Below are 24,717 nucleotides of genomic sequence, written 5' to 3'. Positions count from 1 at the left end.
GAAGTTCGCTGGAGTTCCTTGTTCAATTCGACTCTTCCAGAGGTCAAGTTTAGCTATAAAAGTTCAAATGATGTCATGATGCTTAATGATGTTGATGTTTTTCCCTTGAAGCTAAAGGTTGAGAGTACGGTATTCAATGCTTCGCAGATAAATACAATAAAATACAAAATATGACAAACAGCATAGGTCCTAGGACATTAAAGTAATTAAAAAAAATTGAAATTGTTGTAGAGCTCGTGCCCCCCCTGAGAGAGGCTTCACACCCCCTGGGGGGGCGCGCCCCCCCGGTTAAGAACCACTGCCCTAAACCCTTACCCTTTTTAAAATCATCATTTAAATAATATTTTGGAGCATAGATTTTCCAGCCGGATGCCCTTCCTGACGCTAACCACAGTTATTGGCGGTGGGCCTAGCCTTTACTTAAAAAAGTATTTCCTGCAAGGCAGCAGAATTTGCAGATATTTGCGGAAACTCCGATCAACCCTAACCCTTTTAAAATGTTTGCGGAAACTGCGATCAGCAACTTCGGCAAATTCTTAGGATCATTACCAGAAATTATGAAATATATACTTGCAGAAACTGCGGAAAAACGGAAACTGCGATCAGCGATGTTCTATTTTTTTTTTCTCGAACTTTTCAGTTTGTGTGTTTGCGGATACCGATATCTAACCAGATCTCCGATACCCTAACTACTGATACTCCGATACTCTAACTACTGATACTCCGATACCCTAACCTTGCGGAAACTGCAATCAGCGATTTCGGCTTTTTTAATTTTTTTTTCTCGATTTTTTCAAGGTACGAACTGACGGTACGAATTGTTCATGGTACGAATTAGGTTGCACCCGAGGCCACACAAGCGCTTGTAAAGTTAGTGTTAGACATTCCGCCAGTTGTTATGCCACAGCCATAGATTTGATCCTTAGTCATTATAGTCAACACCCTGATAGAGCTCTGCAAAAGAGGCGTGTGGATGGGTAACAAAGCCTGAAAGCCGCAAAATGTGGACGCTTTATTACAAACGGCAAAGACCGTGTAGATTTACAGCCAAGCGATGAGCCTCTTGATGTGTCCGATTCCAGTGATGATGTGACAACCTCATCCTCCGATATAGCATCTGATGATTTCGATTCTGACAGCTAGTTCTTTATCAAACAGACTTTGTGTTGCTCGCAGTATCCAATTGTGCCGAAATTATGTCAGTGCATACGTAAATCGAGGCAATCTTCTGGCAGGAAGCTATTAATTTATTACTGGTACAGTACTTGGTTAAGCAATTAACGTTATTTTATGATAATTCAACATCGCTAGATGTTGAATTAATGTAAAACAAACGTAAATTTCTTATTGAGCATTGTTGTTATGCAATATAACCCGCCAGGAAAATTAAATCGATTTGTGCTGATTCGAATGTTAAATCAACCCAAAATTAACTTGCTTTTCCTCCCCGTGAGTGATTTAACATTGAATTACCGTAACATCGTGCATATCGCATTGCTCGCTTTATCGCTATTTTTGGTATTATTACATCACAACAAATCAAACAATGCGTTCTTGATAGACTACTCTTGTATATTTTTCGCTTCTCGTTTTACATGTTTTGGTACAATTTTTGGGCAGCAAAAATCTACATGGAGAGAATTCTGTTCTATGTTTGATATGTTCTACAGTATTGCTTGGTACAAGGCAAATTTTTTTCTCAAATTAAAGCTTCTCACAATAAAAAAAAAATCCTTCAAACACTGAAGCAATCAAATAAAAACAATTGAAAAAACATTTTAGCCAAACATAGGACTCTGGTAACATGTTTATTTGCAATTGACTTTAGCCTTCAGTTCTGAAAGCTTGTGCAATTTGTCTAGGCTATATATATATCTATTCTATATTATATTATATATTATATATTAGAGATGTACCGATATATCGGTATCGGCATCGGTATCGGTGATATCGGCCATTTTTTGAGTATCGGTATCGGCATCGGTATCGGCAAAATTTGGCCGATACTGTGGCCGATACTAAACATGTAAAAAAAGGCGTTTGCTGCGGATTTCCTGCGGAAGCAAAGATATAGATTTTTTAAAGTAGTAACTAACGTCACATTGAAGTAGAAAAATAACAACCTGTTCAAATTTTTGATACCTCACAGTCCCATGATTCCCATCATGCAGTCCCATCATGCGCGCACCTTTTGGCATTGTTTGCTTACAGTGATTCTTTCACTCAAACAAAACGTTTTGTTTCAGCAGTTTTGCGTTGTTCGATTCTTAAGTTGTGAAGGAGACTCAATTTCTCCAATATTTATCATTTGTGTTTTTTTTTCTTACTCTCAGCAGAGGATAAAACCAGGCCAAGACTACCCAGGTGGCAGATGTGTAGTTTTGCATCGTTTTTGCGTTGCTGGACGTTTCAGGGACCCGTGTGGCTTGGTTGTTTTTTGGTGGGCTGGTTCTGTCAGTTTGTGATTTGGTTTCCGCCTTTCGTTGTGGTGAACTCACCAGGCTTGAACAATGTTGTGGCGGAGTAGGTGGGCTCGGGGTGGGGCGGTGGGACTGCAAATCCTCACTGAACTAATCAATAAGTAGTCTTGTTGCGCCTGGGATGGCGGCCTCATTGTGGGGGGGGAGAGTGTCCTTCCCTGCTGTCGGCACGGGGCTGGGCGCTTACTGGTGCGGCGGGCTGTTGCGATTCTCTGGCCATAACGGTGTAGCTTCCACGCTAGCCATTTAGCCCATCCAATCAACTATATGTTTCTCGGCAGCCGTTTTGTAGCAAGAATTGAAATGGCTAGTGTGGAAGCTGCACCGTTGTGGTTGGCGGGTCGCGGCAGCTCACTGTGCTGGTGAGTGCTCAGCCTAGTGCTGGTGGCCGGGGGGGGGGGACGCTCCTTTCTTTGCAATGAGGTTGTCATCTTGGGCGCAACAAGACCATTTTGATTGGTTTGGTGAGGATTTGTGGTCCCATTGCTTTCTTTTTGGGCCTACTTATTCTGCCGTGACATTGTTTTGGCTTGGTGAGTTTATTGCGGCGAGGGGTGGAAGTTGAATCGCTGACTGGTGGAGCCGGCTTGCTGGGGGCAGCCGAGTTGCACGGGTTTTTTGAGCATTTGGCGGGGTGGGAGCGATGCAGAATTGTGCATTTTTGCTACCTGGGTAGTCTTGGCCTGGCAAAAGCTTTTCAACCAAACGACAAGCGCCCTTAGGTTGCACATTACTTGTCGAATAGTTTTTTGTGCGACTACACAAATCACTTGGTTTACATTTTACATCTTATTATTAATTATGATAGCCTATTTGGAGAGTTTGCGCAAACACTTTATTAATTTTTCAGAAACCCCAATTATGATGTAATGTTTCTTTCCTTATACTCCAATCATCAATTACGGTGGCCTTTCATTACTAAAACCTACTATTATGACACAACAATGCGGTTGAGATTGGATTCTTGAATCTTTAATAAATTATGCCAATTCAAAGCTTTTTTTAATAGTTTTATGCAAATAAGGTAAAACTTAGCATTTGATATAATTCCTTGCAAATACCAAAATTGCTTCTTTTTGTAACATCAAAGTATCGGCCAAAATATCGGTATCAATATCGGTATCGGCCTAAAAAAGTGATATCGGTATCGGGATCGGTATCGGCCAAAATATTGGTATCGGTACATCTCTATTATATATCTATCTATTTAGATATTTGCAATTTCAACGTTATTTTGGGGTACATGCAGGGTTGCCAGGTGGCATAAAAATCAGGCAAAAGCAATAACTTTGCCTAATTTTATATAATTTGTTTGACAGCTAGCAAATCACTTCCAGGGCAGCAATTTTTTTTCTTTTGTTGTGAATTACTAAATATTATAGGTTATTTGCTTTTTGCTCAATGCTTTTTTAGTTTTTATATATTTGCTTTTCTTTTTCTGCTCAGTTTAATTTCATAGGACGTGTGAACTTGAAGTGCTTGACAATAATTGCATGTTTTATATTTTTTCAAAGTTTAAAAGGTTTGTTTTGGTGAACATTGCCATGTTGGTAAATGGCTTAGTCGCTTTGAAAATGGCTATATATTTAATATCTGTAAAATTGTATATTTGGGTTGTATTAACATTACTCCTGTTAACATTTATGTATTGTAAATTGTATTAAAATTAGGCACTGGTAATGTATTTTGCTTAGTTGTTTTTGTTTGTAAGAAATCCTATTTTTTACAGAACACAAGAAGAAAACTGTCCACAAGGGTTCACATGCATAGAGAAGACACCTGGGGGATTGTCAGCAGATTTAAATCATGGCAGTCTTACAGCACACAATATGTTCTTGTGTTATCGAAGAGGAAAGGACAAAGCCCCATTGATTGATCTTGGGTATGTGTGGCAAAAATATTATTTCATGAATCAAATCGTTGATGGAAACATTATTTCATAGAAATCTTAGATAAAAATTGTTCATAGAAAACCGGACTTTTCAGCAGTGCTTCAGAATTTTAAAACCAGGTTAGCAGTTGAGAATACATTTTAGAAAATTTTATTTATGTTTTTAATTTGTACAAGAGTTCCATTGTTATTACTGTGAGTAAACTTTCTACTCCAGTTCAAAGCTGGTAATAAACAATCAAACATTGCCTGAAGTTTCGATGGATTTCCTTTCAACTACGTACTATGATGGTACATATAACATATCTTTTATCCTGTTCTTTACCTCAGGGTCAAGGGGAATTGGTGTCCAATGAATGTGAGATTTTATTTTTAGAAAATATATATATACCAGAAAATCTAATTTTATACATATTAGGTGTATGCATACTTTTTGGCAATTTTTGAAGTTAATCAAATTTTGGAATGAAAAAATAACATTTTTTACCACTGTGAATTTATCTTCAGAGTTTATTATGAAGGATTAGAAACTGTACGTGAAGGAATATCAGTACTTGACACCACGCCAGCTGGAAGGTCTGCTAATGTAAACAACAAAAGCGGTATGTGAAGTGTAAAATGTAAATGCCTAAGCAAACGTTTTGTGACCGAAGTATACGAGTAGAAGCCTTCCGTGCATTCGAAACTGTTTGCTTATATGTTAAAACAATCCAATATAAATCCATGTTTAGTTGTTTACCATACCATGCATTTAAAGTTACTATCCCACAGCATGACGGTGGGATGGCGCAGCGGATAAGGCGTTCAGTTTCCAATCATGCAATCCTGATTCGACTCCCGGCGTAAGCTAGTTGATAAAAAACACCGTGAGTGGGCATAGTTGCTGAAGGAAAGGCGGCCGAGGGAAAGGAACTGGCCACCATCCTCTCCTTAGTGCCGACGGCTTAGTGTCCTCTCCTTAGTGCCTGATCTCTCATTCCCTGATGCTTGGATCAAGTATGGGACTCACCTTTACCTTTTTACTCCATTTACAACAGAAAACCAAGAGCAGCCTTAAGTTCCAAGCTGGGATTTACCTTTACCTATCCCATAGTATATATTAGAATTGCAGTAAACAGGTTTCGTTTCTCATTTGCAAACATAGTACTTGAAGGGTGGGGCAGTGGGGCACCAGAAGTCACCTGTCATCCAACTCTGTTTTCAGTGACAATCTGACGGCAAATGCATTTCAACCATGGCTTGATTTCAACCCATCACAAAACAATACTTGAAGTAACAAAGCATACCGTACTTGAAGTAACATGGCACTTTGCTCTTGACATGATCGTACTGAGGATGATGTGATAGCACAATTGATTTATGATTAAAAAATGAGGCTGAAACACTGTTTGTTGCATGGAGTAACAAGGCTTATAGTGATGATAAGAGACAGTCAATCGCTTCAAGTGGACAGTTTGCTGGGTTGGTTCACAAAAACAGAAAAGTTTTATTAGTCAATGGTACTTGAAAGGTGGGGCACCAGAAACCACCTGTCATCCAACTCTGTTTTTTTTTATGATAATCTGACTGCAAATGCATTTCAACCCATCACGAAATCTCAACCATATCACATTAATGTTGCACGCTCTGCAAAGTGTGTCGTGTATGCCGGAATGGCCCGGTTCGGTAAGTCCGATCCCTTAACGGGGGATTTTTTTATTTTTTTTTTAAATTATCGGGTACCGTAGCCTAATTATCATTGCCGTTTTAGGGTTAGGGGTTAGAGGTTAGGAACTCACCGAATCGGACTCACCGAATAGGGGTCCATGTCTATTAGGCGCAGACAGTTAGGCGCTGGTCAAATAGGCGCGCACACTGTGGCGTCAGGATATTTATGTGCGGAGCACTGTGGCGCCCTTTCATTTAGGTGCTATTCCTAGTGAAGTCTGCAGATTGTAGCAGCTCAGCTTTGGCAAAACCTAGTCAGGGTTTTGATGGAAAACTAAGTTACTCTTCACTCAAGCCTACCACCCGCTTGAATATAGGCTACGGCATATTTTTTACTGATGTTTAGTGTATTTATTATTTGACTTAGTATAACTAAAAGTGAACTCAGTCATGTTCGGAAACTTGAATAATTTACTGATAAAACTTTTGCCAACGCAAACCTGGACTAACAACAAATAAATGCCGAACACGCCCATTGAAAAACCAATATCTTTTCTGTTCAATATGTAAGATTTTGTGTGAAAAGCATTGCCGGTTTAAGCAGCTTCACTCACAGAAACCATGACATATTTTTCTGTTCAATACAACATTTTGTGTGAAAAGCATTGCCACATAAAGCAGGTTCACTCACTGAAGCCATGACCAACAACAAATAAATGCACGCGCATTAACAAAACAACATATTTTTCTGTTCAATATAACATTTTGTGTGAAAAGCATTGCCCTACCTGCCAAGCTGATACAATCTGCAGACTTTACTAGGAATAGCACCTAAATGAACGGGCGCCACAGTGGTCCGCACCTAAATATCCAGACGCCACAGTGTGCGCGCCTATTTGACCAGCGCCTAACTGTCTGCGCCTAAAAGACTTGCTCTCCCGAATAGTAGCAGACCCGTATATGCAGCTGAAGCAGTATGTGTCAATGTGATCTCGATGCACTTTCAAACTATTGAAATGTTTTTATTGACTGTTGGTAATTGTGGAAAGCAACTAAGCGCATTTCAAGCTCCGTGTTAATTTTTTATTGTAACTTTTTTCAAAAGAACAAATTTGCTTGCTTTTGTACGTTTGCAATTTTAGAAATTGTTTGCATTTGATACAAAGCATACAGAAAAAGTATCGATCGGAAATGTGCATCGAGAACTTGCTTTGGCAGTTATGCTACTTAACGTCTGTCAATCTCGCAAAGTATAACAGTGTTTTGCTTTCTTAGTTTTACCAGCAACATCAACTAAAAAGGCTCGTTTTCATTCTTAGAATTATTTCTTTAATGCCCAAAGCTGTAACGCTTGAGTGAGTTTTGAGCTAAATTTCGCATGGGTTTGCGGCTCTACTCAACTCACGGATTTCAAATCTACTCCTGCTGTATCGAATAATGGTTTGCATTGAGTACCTTGCAGTCTGTGAAATAAGAGTGCTCTTTAGAGCTCTTTGCTCTAAAAGCCATTCAACGCTTGTGCTTGCTAGTGCGTATTTGGGAGTGATAAAGTGATCCTAAAATTAACAAGCTGTGCAAGTATTCATACAACAACATACAAGACAGGTCACGGATTTCCAGTTGTTTTTGTAGAACCTAGTGTGCAACCTGACACGTCTCTATCCAAGGCCTGAGAAAAAATCTTAGTAAATAAAATGTGACGAAAAAGCCTAACGATAGATTTAATCCACTCTGAGTCTGAGGTACCTATTAATTATTCTGAATATATACTTACTTCAACAGTTCCATTTCTAGATCTACAAACAATCTAGGATAAACATTATATATTGTTAATAGATAATCACTTTCGGCCTGGCATGTTGTTTGCATGCGTGTTTACTTTGACTCCTTGTGTTTTTTACTCCATTTTTATTATGATGATTTTTTCTGTGATTATTTTCTTGCATAGACGCTGTCTGTTGCCGCTAGTATTTTGATGTGGCCAAGGAGCTTTGAGGTTGACTGCAAAAATTATGGAATGAAGTAATAGAAACAATTGATAGACGCAAAAAAAGCGATTCTGTTTGTAACTTGTTGAGCAGTGAATAGCATTTTTCAAACAGCAGTTAATTTGTCAAGTTTAGAATTCTCCAGAAATCATTAAGTTTAAAAGCACACTCTTCAGTTGTTACAAAATTTAAATCACAAAAAAATACCTCTTCAAAATTTGTACTTCGGCAACTGCCGATGCCGTTTAACAATCCGTAATTTTCTAATTTTTAGTTTGCAATGAATTTGTCCTCGTAAAATATTTTGGTTAATTGGAAAGTTCTATATACTATTGATGGGGATGTAAGATCACATAAATTCACGAAAAAAATCAACGTTATTGAAGGTAAAGGTTACTGTGACATTATTATTGGTACGACTGCCGTTGTTCTTCCGGCTTCGAGGACGTTCTTCTTCATTTGAACCTTCTTCGCCACTCCAGGGGTCGAGAGGGTTTCAGTCACTTCCAGAACGTTGTCAGGCTTGAAAGAGATTTATTATGTTTTGTAATTTCAATAGCTTATCTTTATTGTCTGCTTGTCTCTTTCTAAGCTTGATCGAGATGTGTTGTTTTAGGCATGGGAAGTCATCCGATCTACATCACCTACCGAAGAGCAAAGGATTCTGCCCCGCAGAACTCTCTTGTTGTTACTGATATTTGCGTCATTCTGGCTAATAAAGGAGAGCGGGTGCCTTACGCTTTTTGTCAAGTGGAGAGAAACCTCAACAAAGGCCTGGTGAGTCTCTCATTCGTTAACTAAATTGCCTTTTACTTGTGACGAAGAAATGGTAGATAAAAAGGGGACGCGCCAGAAAATCAACAAGAGAAATAGATCAGTGTCGCATTTATATCATTTGACTTGATTTACTTCATTGTTGGAACGATCACACAATCGTAGCAATATCGCCACTGGAAGGAACTCAACAACGGCTTAAGAACAAAACCAGTATCATAATATCATCACCCGCAATAGTACCAACAAAGTATCTACATCGCACAATGACGTATATCATCAAATACTTCAAGAACATACAACTTATTATCACAGCAACAGAAACTACACATTAACTGCAAAAGACCTTATCTAATACAATTACATCATTAACTGAACAGTATCAAAATCGACTGCCTAATATCAAAACCGACTGCTTAATATCAAAACCGACTGACTAATATCAAAATCGAGTGAATAATATCAAAATCGACTGACCAATATCAAAACCGACTGAATAATATCAAAATCGACTGAATAATATCAAAATCGACTGACTAATATCAAAACCGACTGCCTAATATTAAAACCGACTGAATAATATCAAAATCGACTGCCCAATATCAATATCAAATCGACTGAATAAAAGCAAAACCGACTGCTTAATATCAAAACCGACTGACTAATATCAAAATCAACTGAATAATATCAAAACCGACTGACTAATATCAAAATCGATTGCTTAATATCAAAACCGACGGATTAATATCAAAACCGACTGACTAATATCAAAATCGACTGACTAATATCAAAATCGACTGACCAATATCAAAACCGACTGAATTATTTCAAAATCGACTACCTAATATCAAAATCGACTGCCTAATATCAAAATCTACTGCCTAATATCAAAATTGACTGCCTAATATCAAAACCGACTGCATAATATCAAAATCGACTGCCTAATATCAAAATCGACTGACTAATATCAAAATCGAGTGAATAATATCAAAATCGACTGAATAATATCAAAATCGACTGAATAATATCAAAATCGACTGACTAATATCAAAATCGAGTGAATAATATCAAAATCGACTGACTAATATCAAAACCGACTGAACAATATCAAAATCGACTGCCTAATATCAAAATCGATTGCTTACTAGGCTATCAAAACCGACGGATTAATATCAAAACCGACTGATTAATATCAAAATCGACTAGCTGCTTAAAAGATCAAAGTCCCAATTGGTGTACAAAAGAAAGTCCATGCCAAGCTTTTGCTGGCGTTAGGCTAATGCGATAAAGCAATTATCCCTTGCTCCTTCCTGCAGACAATAGAAGAATTGCACTTGTATAGCGGATTAGTAGGCCTACAGTTTTCCTAGAAAACTGTTTGATAACAATAGACTTAATCTACTTTCTCGGTATTGTTTGTTTTCGTTCCAACTTTGGAAAACTAGTCCAGCTGTGATTATTATTTAATGTTGAGGTAGGTGCTGAAAATACCGTATTATATTAATAGACAATGTATTTGATCAAAATTATTGAAATTATTTTAATACGCTGTAGCTGAATAATATTTAGGAAAAGTCAAGAAATCTCGTAGTTGTAGCTTCAGTGATTTCAAAGATACAACTGTTGATACAAAAAAGTTGAATTGACATCCCCCCCAACCCAATGACGTAGCCAGCCCAAAATTTTTGGGGGAGGGGCAAATGTTTTGACTTTAAGCGATTAACAATACTTTGTTTAAGGCACTGCCCTTCCAAGCACATCACGACAAAAATTGCTTAGTTGGCAAACTAAGTTACCGTAATAATTAAGCGAAGTCGCTATCAAATTCATCAACATAAAATCCACTTTTCCAAACAATTTTTTTTTGATCTAAAACATGACAAATGTTTATGACGCCATAAGCAAATAGCACTATGATCAAACCTCCATTCGTCGCTTTCCACCAACTACGCTCGTGACAACTTGATTGATCATCTCCTCATTGATCCTTTCACGATGGCAATGAAGCACACACAAGTCGGAGAGGCGATCGGAAATCATCGCTTAGCATAACTATGTCTTCACTTGTTTCATGCACGAAAAAGACCTCTCAGCCTCGTTGCGGGTGACGCCATGATGATTTTGATTGCGTTACTCACGCTTGGGTAATCCTGAGCGCTCAAAAGAAGCTTCTGCAAACATTTTCTGTTGGCTTCAGCGCTCAACGAAGATCTCCACAAGCTTACTTCGCTGTTGAGGTTGTCCAAAGAATACAAGCGCGCAATGTCATTTATCTTGATTGGTTTGTTTGGAGGAAGGATTTAACAGAGCACAAATGAAGGGTTGTCAGTGAATCGTTCTCGAATAGAGTTACTCAAACCGTCGATGTATGGAAGACATACGGAAAGCTGGAAATACTGTGACGCCGATTCAGCACAAACGTTTTCACGATAAACTGCACCTCCACTATTCTGGGCATTTTCAGGTCTTACACCAGGTATTTCACAAGCTTCTTGATGAATGTTTGACGCAATGTTGTAGTCGATGCGTTCTTAATTAGGATCACTTTGAAAAGTAGAAATGAGGTTTTTCACAGATGGCATACTGACTCCGACAGTCTGAAGCTTGGGTTCTAATGGTTCTATGGCCAACCAAACATACAGCATAAGTCACGCCAAACTTCTCTAGCGTAGATTTCAAAGAAAAACCCTTCGCCTTGGTCTGACTGCTGGCATCTCTCATCATAAAGCTAAGAGTATCAAGTATAGGCTGCTCTTAAAGTTACATTTGAATATTCGGATGCTCTTGTCTTTTTCGGACCACCAGGTGGGAGAGAACAAAGGAATGTTAATTCCCAGAATTGCGCGCCGTTTAGGTCTTTCTTTGAAGAAACGATTCCGTAATACTATCACAGAAACTTCTGGTGATTGGAATTTTTCTTTGGTCATTGATCGCCAAGTTTAAACAATGAGAAGCACAGTGCACAAACATAGCACGGGGTACTTATCGCGAATGCGTGTTTGTACACCACTAAGGTGACCTGCCATTGCCGATGCACATTGCACAATCATAGCCCTGCCCAACAAGTTTTTGGAAATCCACTCCTATCCTAAAGAGGTTGGCTAAAATACTTGATGAAATTGAATCTGCTGAAATGGAATCCATTTATTCAAATCCTGTAAAGCTTTTGTACACATTACTGCTTTTTACGTGGGCTGGGCCTAGCCTACCTCAAAACAATGCTGAGTTGTTCTTTTCCAGAAATATCGCACGATTCGTTTGCTATCACAGACACAAACGATTCGTTAGCCTCGGTGACGATCTCTTGCACTATCATATTGCTGGCTACCCCGAGAATCTCATTTTGTATCATTAGGCTTGTATACTTGGCGTTCCCGACCATTCGAGCAACATACTTTGTGAACTCTATCTCTGCGAAATCGATGCGAAATTGAAGTAGTTTTTAAAAATTCCCTTTATCGTCGGAATGCCCGCGCAAAGGGATGTTACTTAAGGCAGTGGTTCCCAACTCGTTTTTAAGGCGACCCATTTTTAAAAAAAATTTACTTCAGTAAAATCTTGCGACCCAAGCAAATTGTCGTAATATTTTAAAACCCATACAAGATTGCGTTGCAAACAAACAGCACTACAAAAGCAGTAACTTTTTCCGAAAATAATATGTTTATCAAATCACTAATGAGATAGCTGTGCTGGCTTGCTGTCAGTGAGTTTTTGAAATCGAGGCGTTATTTTGCTTAGGCATAGCCGCATGTCGGCTTTAACTTCCAGCCAGTTTCGCTGTTCAGTTTTCAATACACACATGGCGCTAAATCCAATCTTACAAAGCCAAGTTGTTGCAAATGGAATCTGTTTTTGAATCCCTAATTGTGAAACTGTGGGATACACTTTGTACATGGAAGCCCAAAAGTGGATGTTTGCAGAATCTTTGGGGTATTTGTCTTTGAAGGACGCAAAAGAAATACGGTTTGCTACTTCTGTCGTTATGTCCATAAACTGTTCTGCAACATGGATGGAAAGTTGAGGCATATCTTTTCCAACAAATGGATCAATTATCCAATCATTTTGGTTATTAAGTGTTAAAGATTCTCCATAGTAGGGCACAAAATTTTTGGCAAATTGTTTCAGGTGTCTAATTATCGTTTGCTTAATATCAACTTCATTGCCACAGATATATTGCGTTAGCTGAGGAAATATATCGTACTCATCTCTGGTGACATAACGTTTCCAGAATATGAGCTTTTTGTGTTAAGCAGAAACTTTTGCGGCGCGATCAATCACCGTAAAACCGTTGCCTTGCATAGATAAATTTAGAAAATTCACAGAGTCAAATATATCGGCAAGGTGAGCAACTTTTGCCTTGAAATCATCTTGCAAAAACTTCTCGGCTAATCTCACACAGTTCTGTTGCCTCAAGAAGATAGCAATCTCCTCTCGCAAATTACAAACTCGCTTCAGGACACGACCTCGCTACAACTATCGCACTTCTGTGTGCAACAGCAATGCCTGATAATAATCAGAATCCACAAAGACGAAAACAAATGCCGATTTAGTGGACTTGCTTTGATGAAGTTTACACATGCACTTCACAACATCATTCAACACTTCGTGCAGCTCTTGAGACAGCTTTTTTGCAGCAAAGGCCTCTCTGTGGAGAAAGCAGTAAGTCCACACAGCACTTGGGGCTTTGTCTTTGATGCGTTTTACCACACCAGCCTATGCGTGGTCCAACGTGTGGAAAACTTTGTCATAGTTTGTCCGACATAGCGTTCGTGACATATAGTGCACGTTACAATATATATCCCGTAACTTTGTCAAGTTAATTTATGTTTAAGACTGAAATTTTTGTTGGGTTTACATTTAATAATATAATAACAATAATAAAAGCGAAAATTGTTAAAACTTCATGCACTACGATCATGCTACAAAGCTTTCCGATGTCTCGACATGAAACGCTTCATGACTTGTGTTTATATTTTCCAGTTCTCATCACGTTTTAAATTTTTTTTATTGTAATTTTTTTCGCCCAAGCTACAATTTGCCTGAAAAACAAGCGACCCAAAAAAATTATCAGGCGACCCAACTTTGGGTCGCGACCCATGAGTTGGGAACCACTGACTTAAGGCACAGAATGTTACAGTTTCAACAATGGAAGTCGTTGTGTTTCTATTTTCTTTCGTTTGCATAACGTATTTTACCTCCAAGTTTGCACACACATTTTGGCCAATTTCAATGCTTTTGACTATATTTTTTGCTGCAGAAGTTGCTTCTTTGTGGTAACCAGCATCGCGGTGATCAACAGCCTTTTCAATAAATTTCTTGAAGTCAATGCATGGTTCTTCGGTATCTAGAAAGCACACGTAAATGAATAACGCGAAGCTATTAGAATATAATTATAGGAAAAAAGTGACTGGTAAATCAGACTTAAAACACCGTTTAGACATTATAAAAAGTAAAATTTGTAAAACATTAAAAACTGCAAAACATTTGTTGCAAAAGTTATTGTAAAACTGTTTATAAATCAGACGTAATTAAATACTGAGAAACAATGGAGGCAAACTTATGCTGACTCTAATTTCCTGATTGATCTGAGTAGCCTACATTGTTTCTCAATATAATTACGTCTAATTTCTGAACAGTTTTACAATAACTTTTGCAACAAATATTTCGCTGATTTTCAATGTTTTAAAAATTTTACTTTTTAAATTGTCTAAAAAGTGTTTTTAGCTTGATTTACTCGTCAATTTTTCTGTATAATATTCTTACAATTTCGCGTTATTTATTTACGTGTGCTTTCCAGATACTGAAAAAGTTACCGAAACTGGATGATTTTGTTTACATTGTACAGTATATTCTATCGTTTGGTCGCATCCTAGTCTATCGATCCTTGTATAATCTTTAATTCTCCATAACACCGAGAAGCTGGAACAAAAGTCGGGGTGCATCAGCATTACTTTCTTACTAATGTAAGCATTGATAGGCAAATCTTAGAAATTTGGGAGGGCATGGCCACTTTGCTCCCCCCGGCTACGCCTATGTCCCAACCTTCAAAGTGATCTTCAAAGTAATATATCGTAAGTGACGCTGGTCTACTGACCCAGTAGCCTACATTCAATAAACTAATCTAGCATGCAAAACAAAACACAAACAACGTTAACTATGAAAATATTATGCAGTCGGTTTTGATATTAGCCTAGGCAGTCGGTTTTGATATTAAGCAATCGGTTTTGATATTAAGCAGTCGGTTTTGATATTAGTCAGTCGGTTTTGATATTGGTCAGTCGGTTTTGATATTATTCAGTCGGTTTTGATATTAAGCAGTCGGTTTTGATATTATTCAGTCGATTTGATATTAGTCAGTCGGTTTTGATATTAAGCAGTCGGTTTTGATATTATTCAGTTGATTTGATATTATTCAGTCGGTTTTGATATTAGGCAGTCGGTTTTGATATTAGGCAGTCGGTTTTGATATTATTCAGTCGGTTTTGATATTATTCAGTCGATTTTGATATTAGTCAGTTGATTTTGATATTAGGCAATCGATTTTGATATTAGGCAGTCGGTTTTGATATTAAGCAATCGATTTTGATATTAGGCAGTCGATTTTGATATTATTCAGTCGATTTTGATATTATTCAGTCGGTTTTGATATTCATCAGTCGATTTTGATATTGGTCAGTCGATTTTGATATTATGCAGTCGATTGTGATATTATGCAGTCGATTTTGATATTAGTCAGTTGGTTTTGATATTAAGCAATGGATTTTGATATTCTTCAGTCGATTTTGATATTAGTCCGTCAGTTTTGATATAAGTGAACTGATTATTTCAATCATGTGTTGATATTGGTGATGTGATGGCAACGATGCTGAGATGGTATTCATATTGCGATGATACTGTTGTGGTGGTGATACAACTACTAGGATAGTATTGACACGTGGCTGATATAAGTAACGTTTAGGTTACGTTCCTTCATTGATATTGCTATGGTGTAGCTCTACGGCTGCTATTGTGATTAATACTACGGATTTGATATCATTCAGTTGCTGTTTTCAGTCTGTTGTTGGTACTAATGGTGGAGTCCGATAAAAAGTATGGCAGCCTGAGGATAGAACCGAATCTTTTTGAAAAACAAAAAAACACGGTCTCGCTCTGTGGGATCTGACACTTGCCTGGATGTCTTCTGAAGAAGCGGCAGATTGCATCTGACTTAATGTCATTATCGATGACAGCCTCATGACAATAATTCAAACCACCGTAACATGACATTCAAAAAGGCTGACATGAACCTTATAAGAAAATATTTTGAGTCACGCATTTTTTTTTTATTGTTGACCGAATAGCTCTCAAAATGTCCTTGCATGGATCATTGTTAATTTTGTCAAAATCAATGAAAGAAAAGCTTGCTAAGCTTGCTTTGTAAACAATGCTGTTCAAAAATGACCTTGTCCTAAAGAACACCTCCAGTGTTGGAATAAAGTTTAAAAGAGGACGGATGGCTTCATGGCGTCTTGCTGTGATCATAGTTAACCTGATCATGGTAAATTTGCGAAAATTTGAGTTTTCTGTGAAATTGTTTGTCCTTTAACCAACGTGGCTTTTTGAGATTTTTAATGCATAGCGTCGCTTAAAATTGACCTGTTCTGACCTGACTGGCTGACCTTGCTTACATCTTCCACCGCTGTGTTTGTAATGTTTTCCAACGTTTACAGACGTAAATGCAACGCCAACATATGTCTGTTAAATGCATTAGTTTATTTGAACAGTGACAAATATGTATTGGAAACTAAACCAACCTGTTTTGCTCACGTGTTTCTTCCGAGCTGATTTAAGAGTACCGTAGCGATTTTGTTTCAGCATAGACGACGTTCACAAGTTGTTATTAATGCTGAAAGTCTTGAAATGTTTTCAATGAGTCTTGTCTAATTTATGAAAGATGGTTGATGATTGATAAAAGATTGGCGAAAGATGGTTAGGAATGTTGATGAGCCTACAGAAGAAACTGGGTAGCTTCAGCACACGAGCGTTGGTGTCTACACTCCACATTCCATTTTCACACCACATCCCGCCTCCCAGTCCGCAAGAGCTGCCGTTCTTCGTCGCAACTCCTCGAAACATTGCAAACGTTGTGCAAGTTGCCCTAGTTCGCGGCTGTATCACATTTTTTCTACCTTATCTGGCCCAGACAGCAAAATTTATCATTTTTACATTGATTCAGCGTCTGCAGACGTTAAATCAATGTAAAAAACGGATTTTGCTGTTTGGAGCGATGAAGGCTCACCTTTTTTGTCATTTTTACCACAACAAGGTTGTTGTGATGTCAAGTCACGCTATTTGGTTCACGTTCTTGTTGACCGCATTTGTGCGTTTCCACCATCGAGAGGTGTCATATCTGTCAAGGTTGCTGCACTGCTTGCATGTGAATAATGCAATCACAGTTTGTGAGATACTGTACATTTATGTGACATCGCGTAACGTGCTGTGATTAGCTTACGTCTTTAAGCTCAAGCAATACAACACGTGAAGTACAAAATTATTTGCGACTTGAACTTCATGCTTGAATTTGTTACCATGCCTATTTGTAACTGCAAATCACTGACTATCACTTGCACCGTTGAAAGTAGTATGTTACCGTATGTAATCTACTTGGCAAGTTGTGACGAAACCGAAGCTTTAACGACTTCCCATTGCCAACGTCATACCCGCAATTTAAGCGCAACAGAAAATATTCGCTCACAGGTCACGATAAAGGTTAAAGTTTTACTTGTAACAAGTTGACCTGTACTTTGGTTGTTTTGCATTACCGGTCTATCATGCACAGGGATTTTATTTAGAAAACCGTATTTAAAATTGTGAAGCCATAATATTAGCTATCCATGATGTCTTTGCCGTTGTTTTTCGCCTGTTTCAAAATGCTTTAAGATCAGTACTGAGCACTTGGAAATTAAGATTTTTGTTATCGCTTCTGCAATAGGCAATTCTAATGAGCAAGCATTTTTGCCTCTTTTCAACCTCATATTTTTGTTGCAGATTGGATCAAGCGTGTATCTTTGCTATAAAAAATCGATGCGACAAGTGGATTTAATTCCGTACAAAGCAGGTTAGTTGAGGTTGAGCGAACGAATTTGATTTGAATGTAACCTCCGTGGATCGCCTTGACTTGCGGACACCACACAAGCATCAGTTGCGTTCCAGCCGCTTGTCGAGCGAGCCAAGAGTAAGCTCCAGCAAGCCCGAAATGACTGTGCATGCAAATATTGACCCTTTTGGTCGGTTTTCCTGCTTTGAAGATAGTCTTCAAAAGATTATAATACAAAACAATAGTCTAATAATTCGTGACATGAATACCGCTTCCGATGCAAACTCTTTTGTATGGTGATGTTTCACCAGTGGCAGACAATGATGAAAATTGTCAGTTTTCCAACCAGCAAATCGGTTCAGTTTTTACATTGATTCAATGTCAGCAGAAGTTAAATCGATGTAAACTATAGACAGATTTACTTGCTGGTTTTATTTCATGACATGTTAACGTCGCAATCAATCATTGGGTAATTTCATGAATGACATGACAGCCTACAATACCGTGACGTAATGCATCCTTTGGAATCCCGTATTTTGTGACCAGACGATAAGTGGTATCATTGTCATCATTTGGCACAATTACGCGCATTCAAGCGAAATTCTATTTTCTAAAAAAAAAAAAATAATGTAGCTTATGTAAACGGTAGGTTATCTGATGCATAGGGAAGATAGTGCCTGGGTTTTGGCTTTATGGAAAGGTATTTTTATGTCACAACTGGTAAAATCAATTGTGAAAAGTTTTAAATCTCCCAAAAAATTAAAAGCACTTACGTATGAGGACCTAGGCTAAGAGCAACCATGCTATGTAAACAAAAAAAACTGCTAGGAACCATATCCGGTTTTGTTTTATAGTGATTCGACGTTTGCAGACATTAAATCAGTGTAAAAAGTTGGCCTGATTTCTTGGCTCTGTGTTTATACCCAGGTTTCCTCTTTTCATCCATGTGACAAGAAACCGTGTGGCACTGTGGCTTATCCGCTGCTACCAACCATGTGATGAATTTGTTCTTCATGTTCATGGCGTGCGTTACGTTGTTTGGTCGTGTGCTTCAGGCGTGGTGGTTTCAGAGCAACTTCGTGTTGTAACTCGAATCTTTTCTTTCGAATTGAATATTTTCAGAATTGAATGAATTTCGAAAGAAATAATTTCAAGGTTTTTAATCTTGTTTGATGTTTTGATCTTATTTTATTCTTAATTATTATCACTATTTAGTGACCTTCTTGTTCGGGTCTGCTACTATTCGGTGAGTCCGATTCGGTGAGTTCCTAACCTCTCAGGGTTGAGAAAAACCCGGGTTTTTTTAAAAAAGCCCAACCCGCCCGGGTTTTTTCAAAAAAACCCGGGTTTTTTTGGGTTTTATTGGGTTTTTTAAAAAAAGATGCAAAAAAAGTAGATTCATGCTTATTTCACCTCAAAACTACTTTTTACGAGTGAAGTGCCTTTCACTCACAGTACATGCTTGCATAACTCAATAAAATAATGCACTAGGGCTGTTGTTGCTTGAATGTTGCATCATCCATTAGTTTCAAGATCAAGTTGGATGTTGCATCATCCACTGACTTCTATACCAAGTTGATGCTACCGTGGTAGAAATCACATTATTGCATCATTTGTTTAGATTTGAAGGCAAGGAGCATTTATGCCATCATGTTTAAATATTTTTTATCATTTATATATATATTATATATAGTAATGGATGAGCAATTGAGCGATTGCGTGGCCAATTAGGCAAATGCTCTGAAACAGCCATGCGTTAGAATCCAGAATCTGTAATTGGTAAATAGCCTCCTAAATTGCATTTCACATCATATATACAGACTACAGTAGAGTAGTACTTTCACCAATTTAACTATAAGGCCTTCTTGCATAAATGAGTTTTAGTGTAGTATACACAAAGTGACATTACTTGATTTTTGTGTACTGTGCAATATCCACTACGTTTTCAGTTTATTTTTGGAAATTACTTCACAATCACATCCTTAAGTCCTAATTTAAAGTTTGTTGTAAGTGCCTTGTTGTGTTTTTGTAAAATTTTTTAATTTTCCAATAAAAACTGGACAAATATGATGCTCTGGGTTTTTTTATGGTTTTTTTTGGGTTTTTTTAAGTGGGTTTTATCAAAAAAACCCACCCGGGTTTTTTTGGGTCGGGTAGAATACCAACAACCCTGTAACCTCTAACCCCTAACCCCAAACCCCCTAACCCTAAAACGGCAATGATAATTAGGCTACGGTACCCGATAATTTAAAAAAAAAAAATTAAAAAATCCCCCGTTAAGAGATCGGACTCACCGAAACGGGCCATTCCGTTCTTATTCTGACTATCTTGTTCTGACTAATAACCAGTGTGCACTGTGCAGTGATGTACTTGTTGTTGTTAGTACACAACAACGAAAAATATAAGTTTCCAATTTTGTAGTTTCCCAAATGGAATATGCCAATACTAGTATTTATTTGTTTTCCATAAAAAATGGAGTCAGTCTGTTTTTTTTATTGATTTGTGATATTTACATTTTTGTAGTTAAAAAAATCTGCCTGTGTGTATCGCAGTCGCTCCCACATGTTTCCAAAGTAATATTTAGTTTTGCGGTGGTTCACTTGTCTCGATCCCAGAAAGCAAAATCCGTTCTTTCCATATTGACTTTATCAATGTGAAAGTTTCGGAATTTGCTACTGCGTGTGTTGAATGTGCGATGCACGACACATATGTGTTTATAGTTTGGTTTCAAAACTAAAATTAAATTCAAAATAAATTAAATTGTTTGATTTTTATAAATTATAATCGCGTGGTGAATTCAGAATGTTTGTTGAGGTCCGGAAACTAAGCAAATAATCTTTTCCCATCGTTTCATGCCTAATCCTAATGATTCAGCATCCTCGTACCCTAGTGGTGCGTGCTCCTCAGGTTAAGGACCCCTGTGCTATAGGGTAAAAGAAACTAAGACAATCGGGAGGCAAAGACAATTGCGGCAAGGGAAGAATTGGCCACCCCCACTAGTAGGCACAGTTTAGATGATAAGTTCGCATTGTTGCTTCCAACTGGGCTATGACTGCTGTCTATTGGCATTTGCAGTCTCGACTGATTGCTTGATGTAATCTTGATTTTAAGCGTATGACTGACCAAAACATCAGATACATTGATTTCCTTTTTTGCCGATGTCGATTTTATTATATGATAGTTTTGCTTTGCTCGTTTGCTCTACAGGAAGTAAGCAATACTTCTTTTGCACTCCTTGAACGTGACCGCTGCCAATGTCAAAGGTGTTGTTGCTTCAGGCTTTATTTTTGTAACATTTGTTAGCTTACGGTGGCGTTGATCTGGCAATACTTCTCGCTCACTGCACTAGCAATGCTCGAAATTCAAGTTTTTAACTCTCAGCCAGGCATTGCATAGCAGCGTTTTTATATTGTACACACAAATGCGTGGATACCACTGACTATGTGGTCGAATGTGTAAAAAGGTTGGAATGGTTGTTTTGATGTTAACTGAATAAAAAATACTGAAAATTTTGGATGTTCGTCAGAATTATTTTCTTTCAATACCGTAGTTGCAAATTGCAACATTCATCTACAATATTTTGTCTTAACTGCTTCGGCCTTATGCTTAATTGTTAGAAAATTTTATCTTTTTCTTCGTTTGAACCTTGTTCTTCGCCACTCCAAATGTCGAGAGGATTTGCCTTTTACCACCCTTGAGCAGTTGCGGTGACTTGGGCTAGATGTTTGGGCAATGGGCATTGGACACATGTTATGTTATCCAACGTAAAAAGTAATCGCTGTCACTTTTTCTTATTTTACTTGCCTTCACCCACACTACTGTATAATTTCCAAAAAATTGCTTGTACGACATTCGCTATGAGAATGTCATGGTGCGTGAAATATCAGGGAAGCGATGAAACAATTCGTATGTTTCTGTTTTTACTTTCGTAATCATAAGGTGAACGTTGACATTGACACTATAATATGATATATATAGTTGAAAAGGTAAAAACTTTCATATGCAACCCTTCTATTCACATTTGCAGCCTTTGTCTCCAACTTATTACGTCATCTTTGTCGTTTATAATAGGATTACTCAGTAGATATCCTCTGGAGGACGTTGGTTCGTTCCCTCTGCCAGCCACTGTACCACTATTCTGCCTTCCCATGGGCGCCACAGTGGAATGCTGGTCAAGTCAAACCCGCCATCCTCTTCCTACCTTTTCGTCATTTGTACTGACCACCGAAACTTCCGAAAAGGTTGGTCTTTTGAATGACACGTTCTAGTCTGCCCAGTGCACAATGCACATTAGGGTGGCCAAAAAAAATGAAAATTTTTTATTTTTGCTTGCACACCCTCTCATTTGAGGAGGATTCTTAAAAAAATGACTCTGTGAAAATTTGAAGTGAATCCGACAAGAAGAAGTGCTCTCCCACCGACCTCAAAGTTTGCTTTCTTTGGCATAATTCGTCAAAATTCCTTGAATATGTGACGTAATTCTTTTTTGACTTATCTACATTGCAGTTGCAGCATTTTTGTGTAAACCATTGTTTTACTCTGAATTTATGATATAATAAGTGTTTCCACATGCAGAAAAACAGAAATAATACACAAAATAGATCACATTAACAAGCGTTTGGTATGAAATAAAATGCACTAAACTTTAGCTAAAACCGCATAAAAGTACGTTCACCAGTCACGATCGCAACGCTTCAGGTGACAACACATTGCCCAGAAATTGCAAAAGAAATGTTTGTAAAGAGTCAAGCCATTGGTTGACTTTATTGCACTTGTTGGAAGCAGCTTTCTGTGGTGCTTGACCACTTGCTAGAGGAGCTGGCGCTGTTGTTCATTTTTTGTATGGACTTCATTGAAGTCAGTAGCTAATTTGACTGCCCGCTCTGCACAATCATTGATGGCTTTGAGATGACGCCAAACTTTGCCTGCTTCTTTATAATCATCACGATCACGCCATGTGTCAACAGAAGCAGTGACTCGAAAAGGTTAAGTGAACGCTGTGTTACAAACTGTGCCAAAGAGAGACGTTAAAACTTGACAATTTTGTTTGGGGCAACACAACGAACATCTTCGGGAAATGGGTCTTTCTTAAGAGCATTAACGATTGCCTTCTTTTCATCATCTGTGTTATTATCACTGAATAAAGGCAGTGCAGCAAGATCCTCACTGATGTACCACAAGCGCAACCTCAACTTTTTTCTGCCACTTGAGAAATTGCATTGTCAACCTCTTTATAATCCTCTGTGAGCTGTAACATTGCTAGGTCATTTGTAGGGGCAGATATTGATGGTGCTGCAAACCAAAAAGTGGCATAGATGGTAGTAGTTAATATTACTTCATCTACAACTGTACTGCATGCAAGTGGCAGTGTAATCTTATTGACCTTCATCTCGTAGTAGACGGCGAAGAACCACACCCCATACAGGCAGCTGGCATGGCCCTCAAGAGAGTCAACAAATGGACACCCACTCTCTAGTGTTGACTCCCTTGAGGGGCTATGTCAGCTGCCTGTATGGGGTGTGGTTCTACGAGATGAAGATCAATAAGGTTACACTGCCACTTGCTTGCAGTACAGTTCTTGTGAGTGAAAGCTAATATCGCTACCACTGCAAAGACTCACGTTGTTACCAAACTAAAACGCATCCATCAAGAGCATATAGGACAGTGGTTCCCAAACTTTTTTGAGCGCGACCCAAATATGAGTTTGGTGAACATCTCGCGACCCAAGACGCAGAAAATCTGTATAAACAGTTTCAGCAGTCTATACTGTTTTTGCAATGTTTGCCTGCTTCTTCTTCTTCTCTCGTTTGACTTGTAGTAGCTTAGATTGGCAATGCCTCATCGTGTAGCCATGATACGGTAGTTGGGTCCGGTTGTCAAATACGGTACCGATGTTTCCACTTGGAGGCCGTAAGATGGGACATTCGTGGAATATGTGTAGCATTGTTTGTTTTACCGCTCCGCAGACACATATCGGCGTATTGTGCAACCCCCACCTAAACAGATTAGCTCCAGTGCAGCCAACGTCACATCTGATCCTGTTCAATGTGACCCATGCCTTTCTTGAGAGGTCTGCTCCAGGAGGGATGGAGAGTGCTGGTATAACTGAAAACTGGGGAGGGATATGTGGCAGCTCGTTCCATTCCTAGGCCCATGTCTCCATGCAGCTGAAGTTCTTATCCACAAGCGGTGTAGCATATCGATGAAATGGTTGATGACAGGCGTTGAAGTTTGACTGGTCCATATCTTTGGGAGTGACTGTGGAGAAGGTGTTGAGGATCGAGTCTTGCATGCAAAGCCAGTTTGTGAGAGGCTTCTTCCCTACGGACATGAGCAGGAGCAATGCCAGCCAAAGTTGGTAGATAAGCAGTAGGTGTGGGGCGGAGACAGCCAGTGATGATGCGCAAGGTGTCGTTAATGCATACATCCATCTTTTTTGTGTTTCTGCTACGGTTCACACAGCTGTGGCATATTTGGCTGAGCTGTAGACCAAGGCTAGTGCACTTGTACGCAAGGTTGATGCTCGGGCTCCCCATCCTGTTCCTGCAAGGCTTCTCAAGAAGTTATTTCTCGAGGTAACCTTGGCACGGAGTGACTCCATGTGGGGTCTGTAGGCCAACACTGCCGGTCAAGTTTTACTCCAAGGTAAGTTGGGTTTGCAGTATAATATGGTAAAGGATTTCCGTTTAGCGAGACAGACATTTGACGCTGTGATTCCCGATTATTTAAATGCCTGCTATAAACAAGACACAGACAACCAGTTGTAGAGTGGTGTAGCCTACTGTAGCTCGTCTTGCTCAGAGAGTAAGTAAAAGTGCTGGATTCGTTGTAGAGTCAAACCGGTTTGGCTTCAGTGCCTCT

General features: G+C 38.6%; 1 protein-coding gene across 3 annotated transcripts in view; it reads left to right on the top strand.

Moving 5' to 3' along the window:
• Positions 1–24,717, top strand: part of LOC145775109 (C-myc promoter-binding protein-like) — a 57,905-nt gene that overhangs the window by 2,149 nt on the left and 31,039 nt on the right. For all 3 annotated transcript variants that reach the window (XM_082586312.1, XM_082586311.1, XM_082586310.1), the window contains exons 2-6: positions 4,210–4,362; positions 4,879–4,973; positions 8,623–8,783; positions 17,808–17,877; positions 21,928–22,097. In XM_082586312.1, coding sequence (XP_082442438.1) covers positions 4,210–4,362; positions 4,879–4,973; positions 8,623–8,783; positions 17,808–17,877; positions 21,928–22,097 — 649 coding nt within the window. The remainder of the gene's footprint in view (positions 1–4,209; positions 4,363–4,878; positions 4,974–8,622; positions 8,784–17,807; positions 17,878–21,927; positions 22,098–24,717) is intronic.

The sequence above is a fragment of the Aplidium turbinatum genome, chromosome 8 (assembly GCF_918807975.1).
Source record: "Aplidium turbinatum chromosome 8, kaAplTurb1.1, whole genome shotgun sequence".
Lineage (NCBI taxonomy): Eukaryota > Metazoa > Chordata > Ascidiacea > Aplousobranchia > Polyclinidae > Aplidium > Aplidium turbinatum.
Note: the sequence above shows the minus strand (reverse complement) of the source record. Positions and strands in the feature narration are given on the sequence as shown.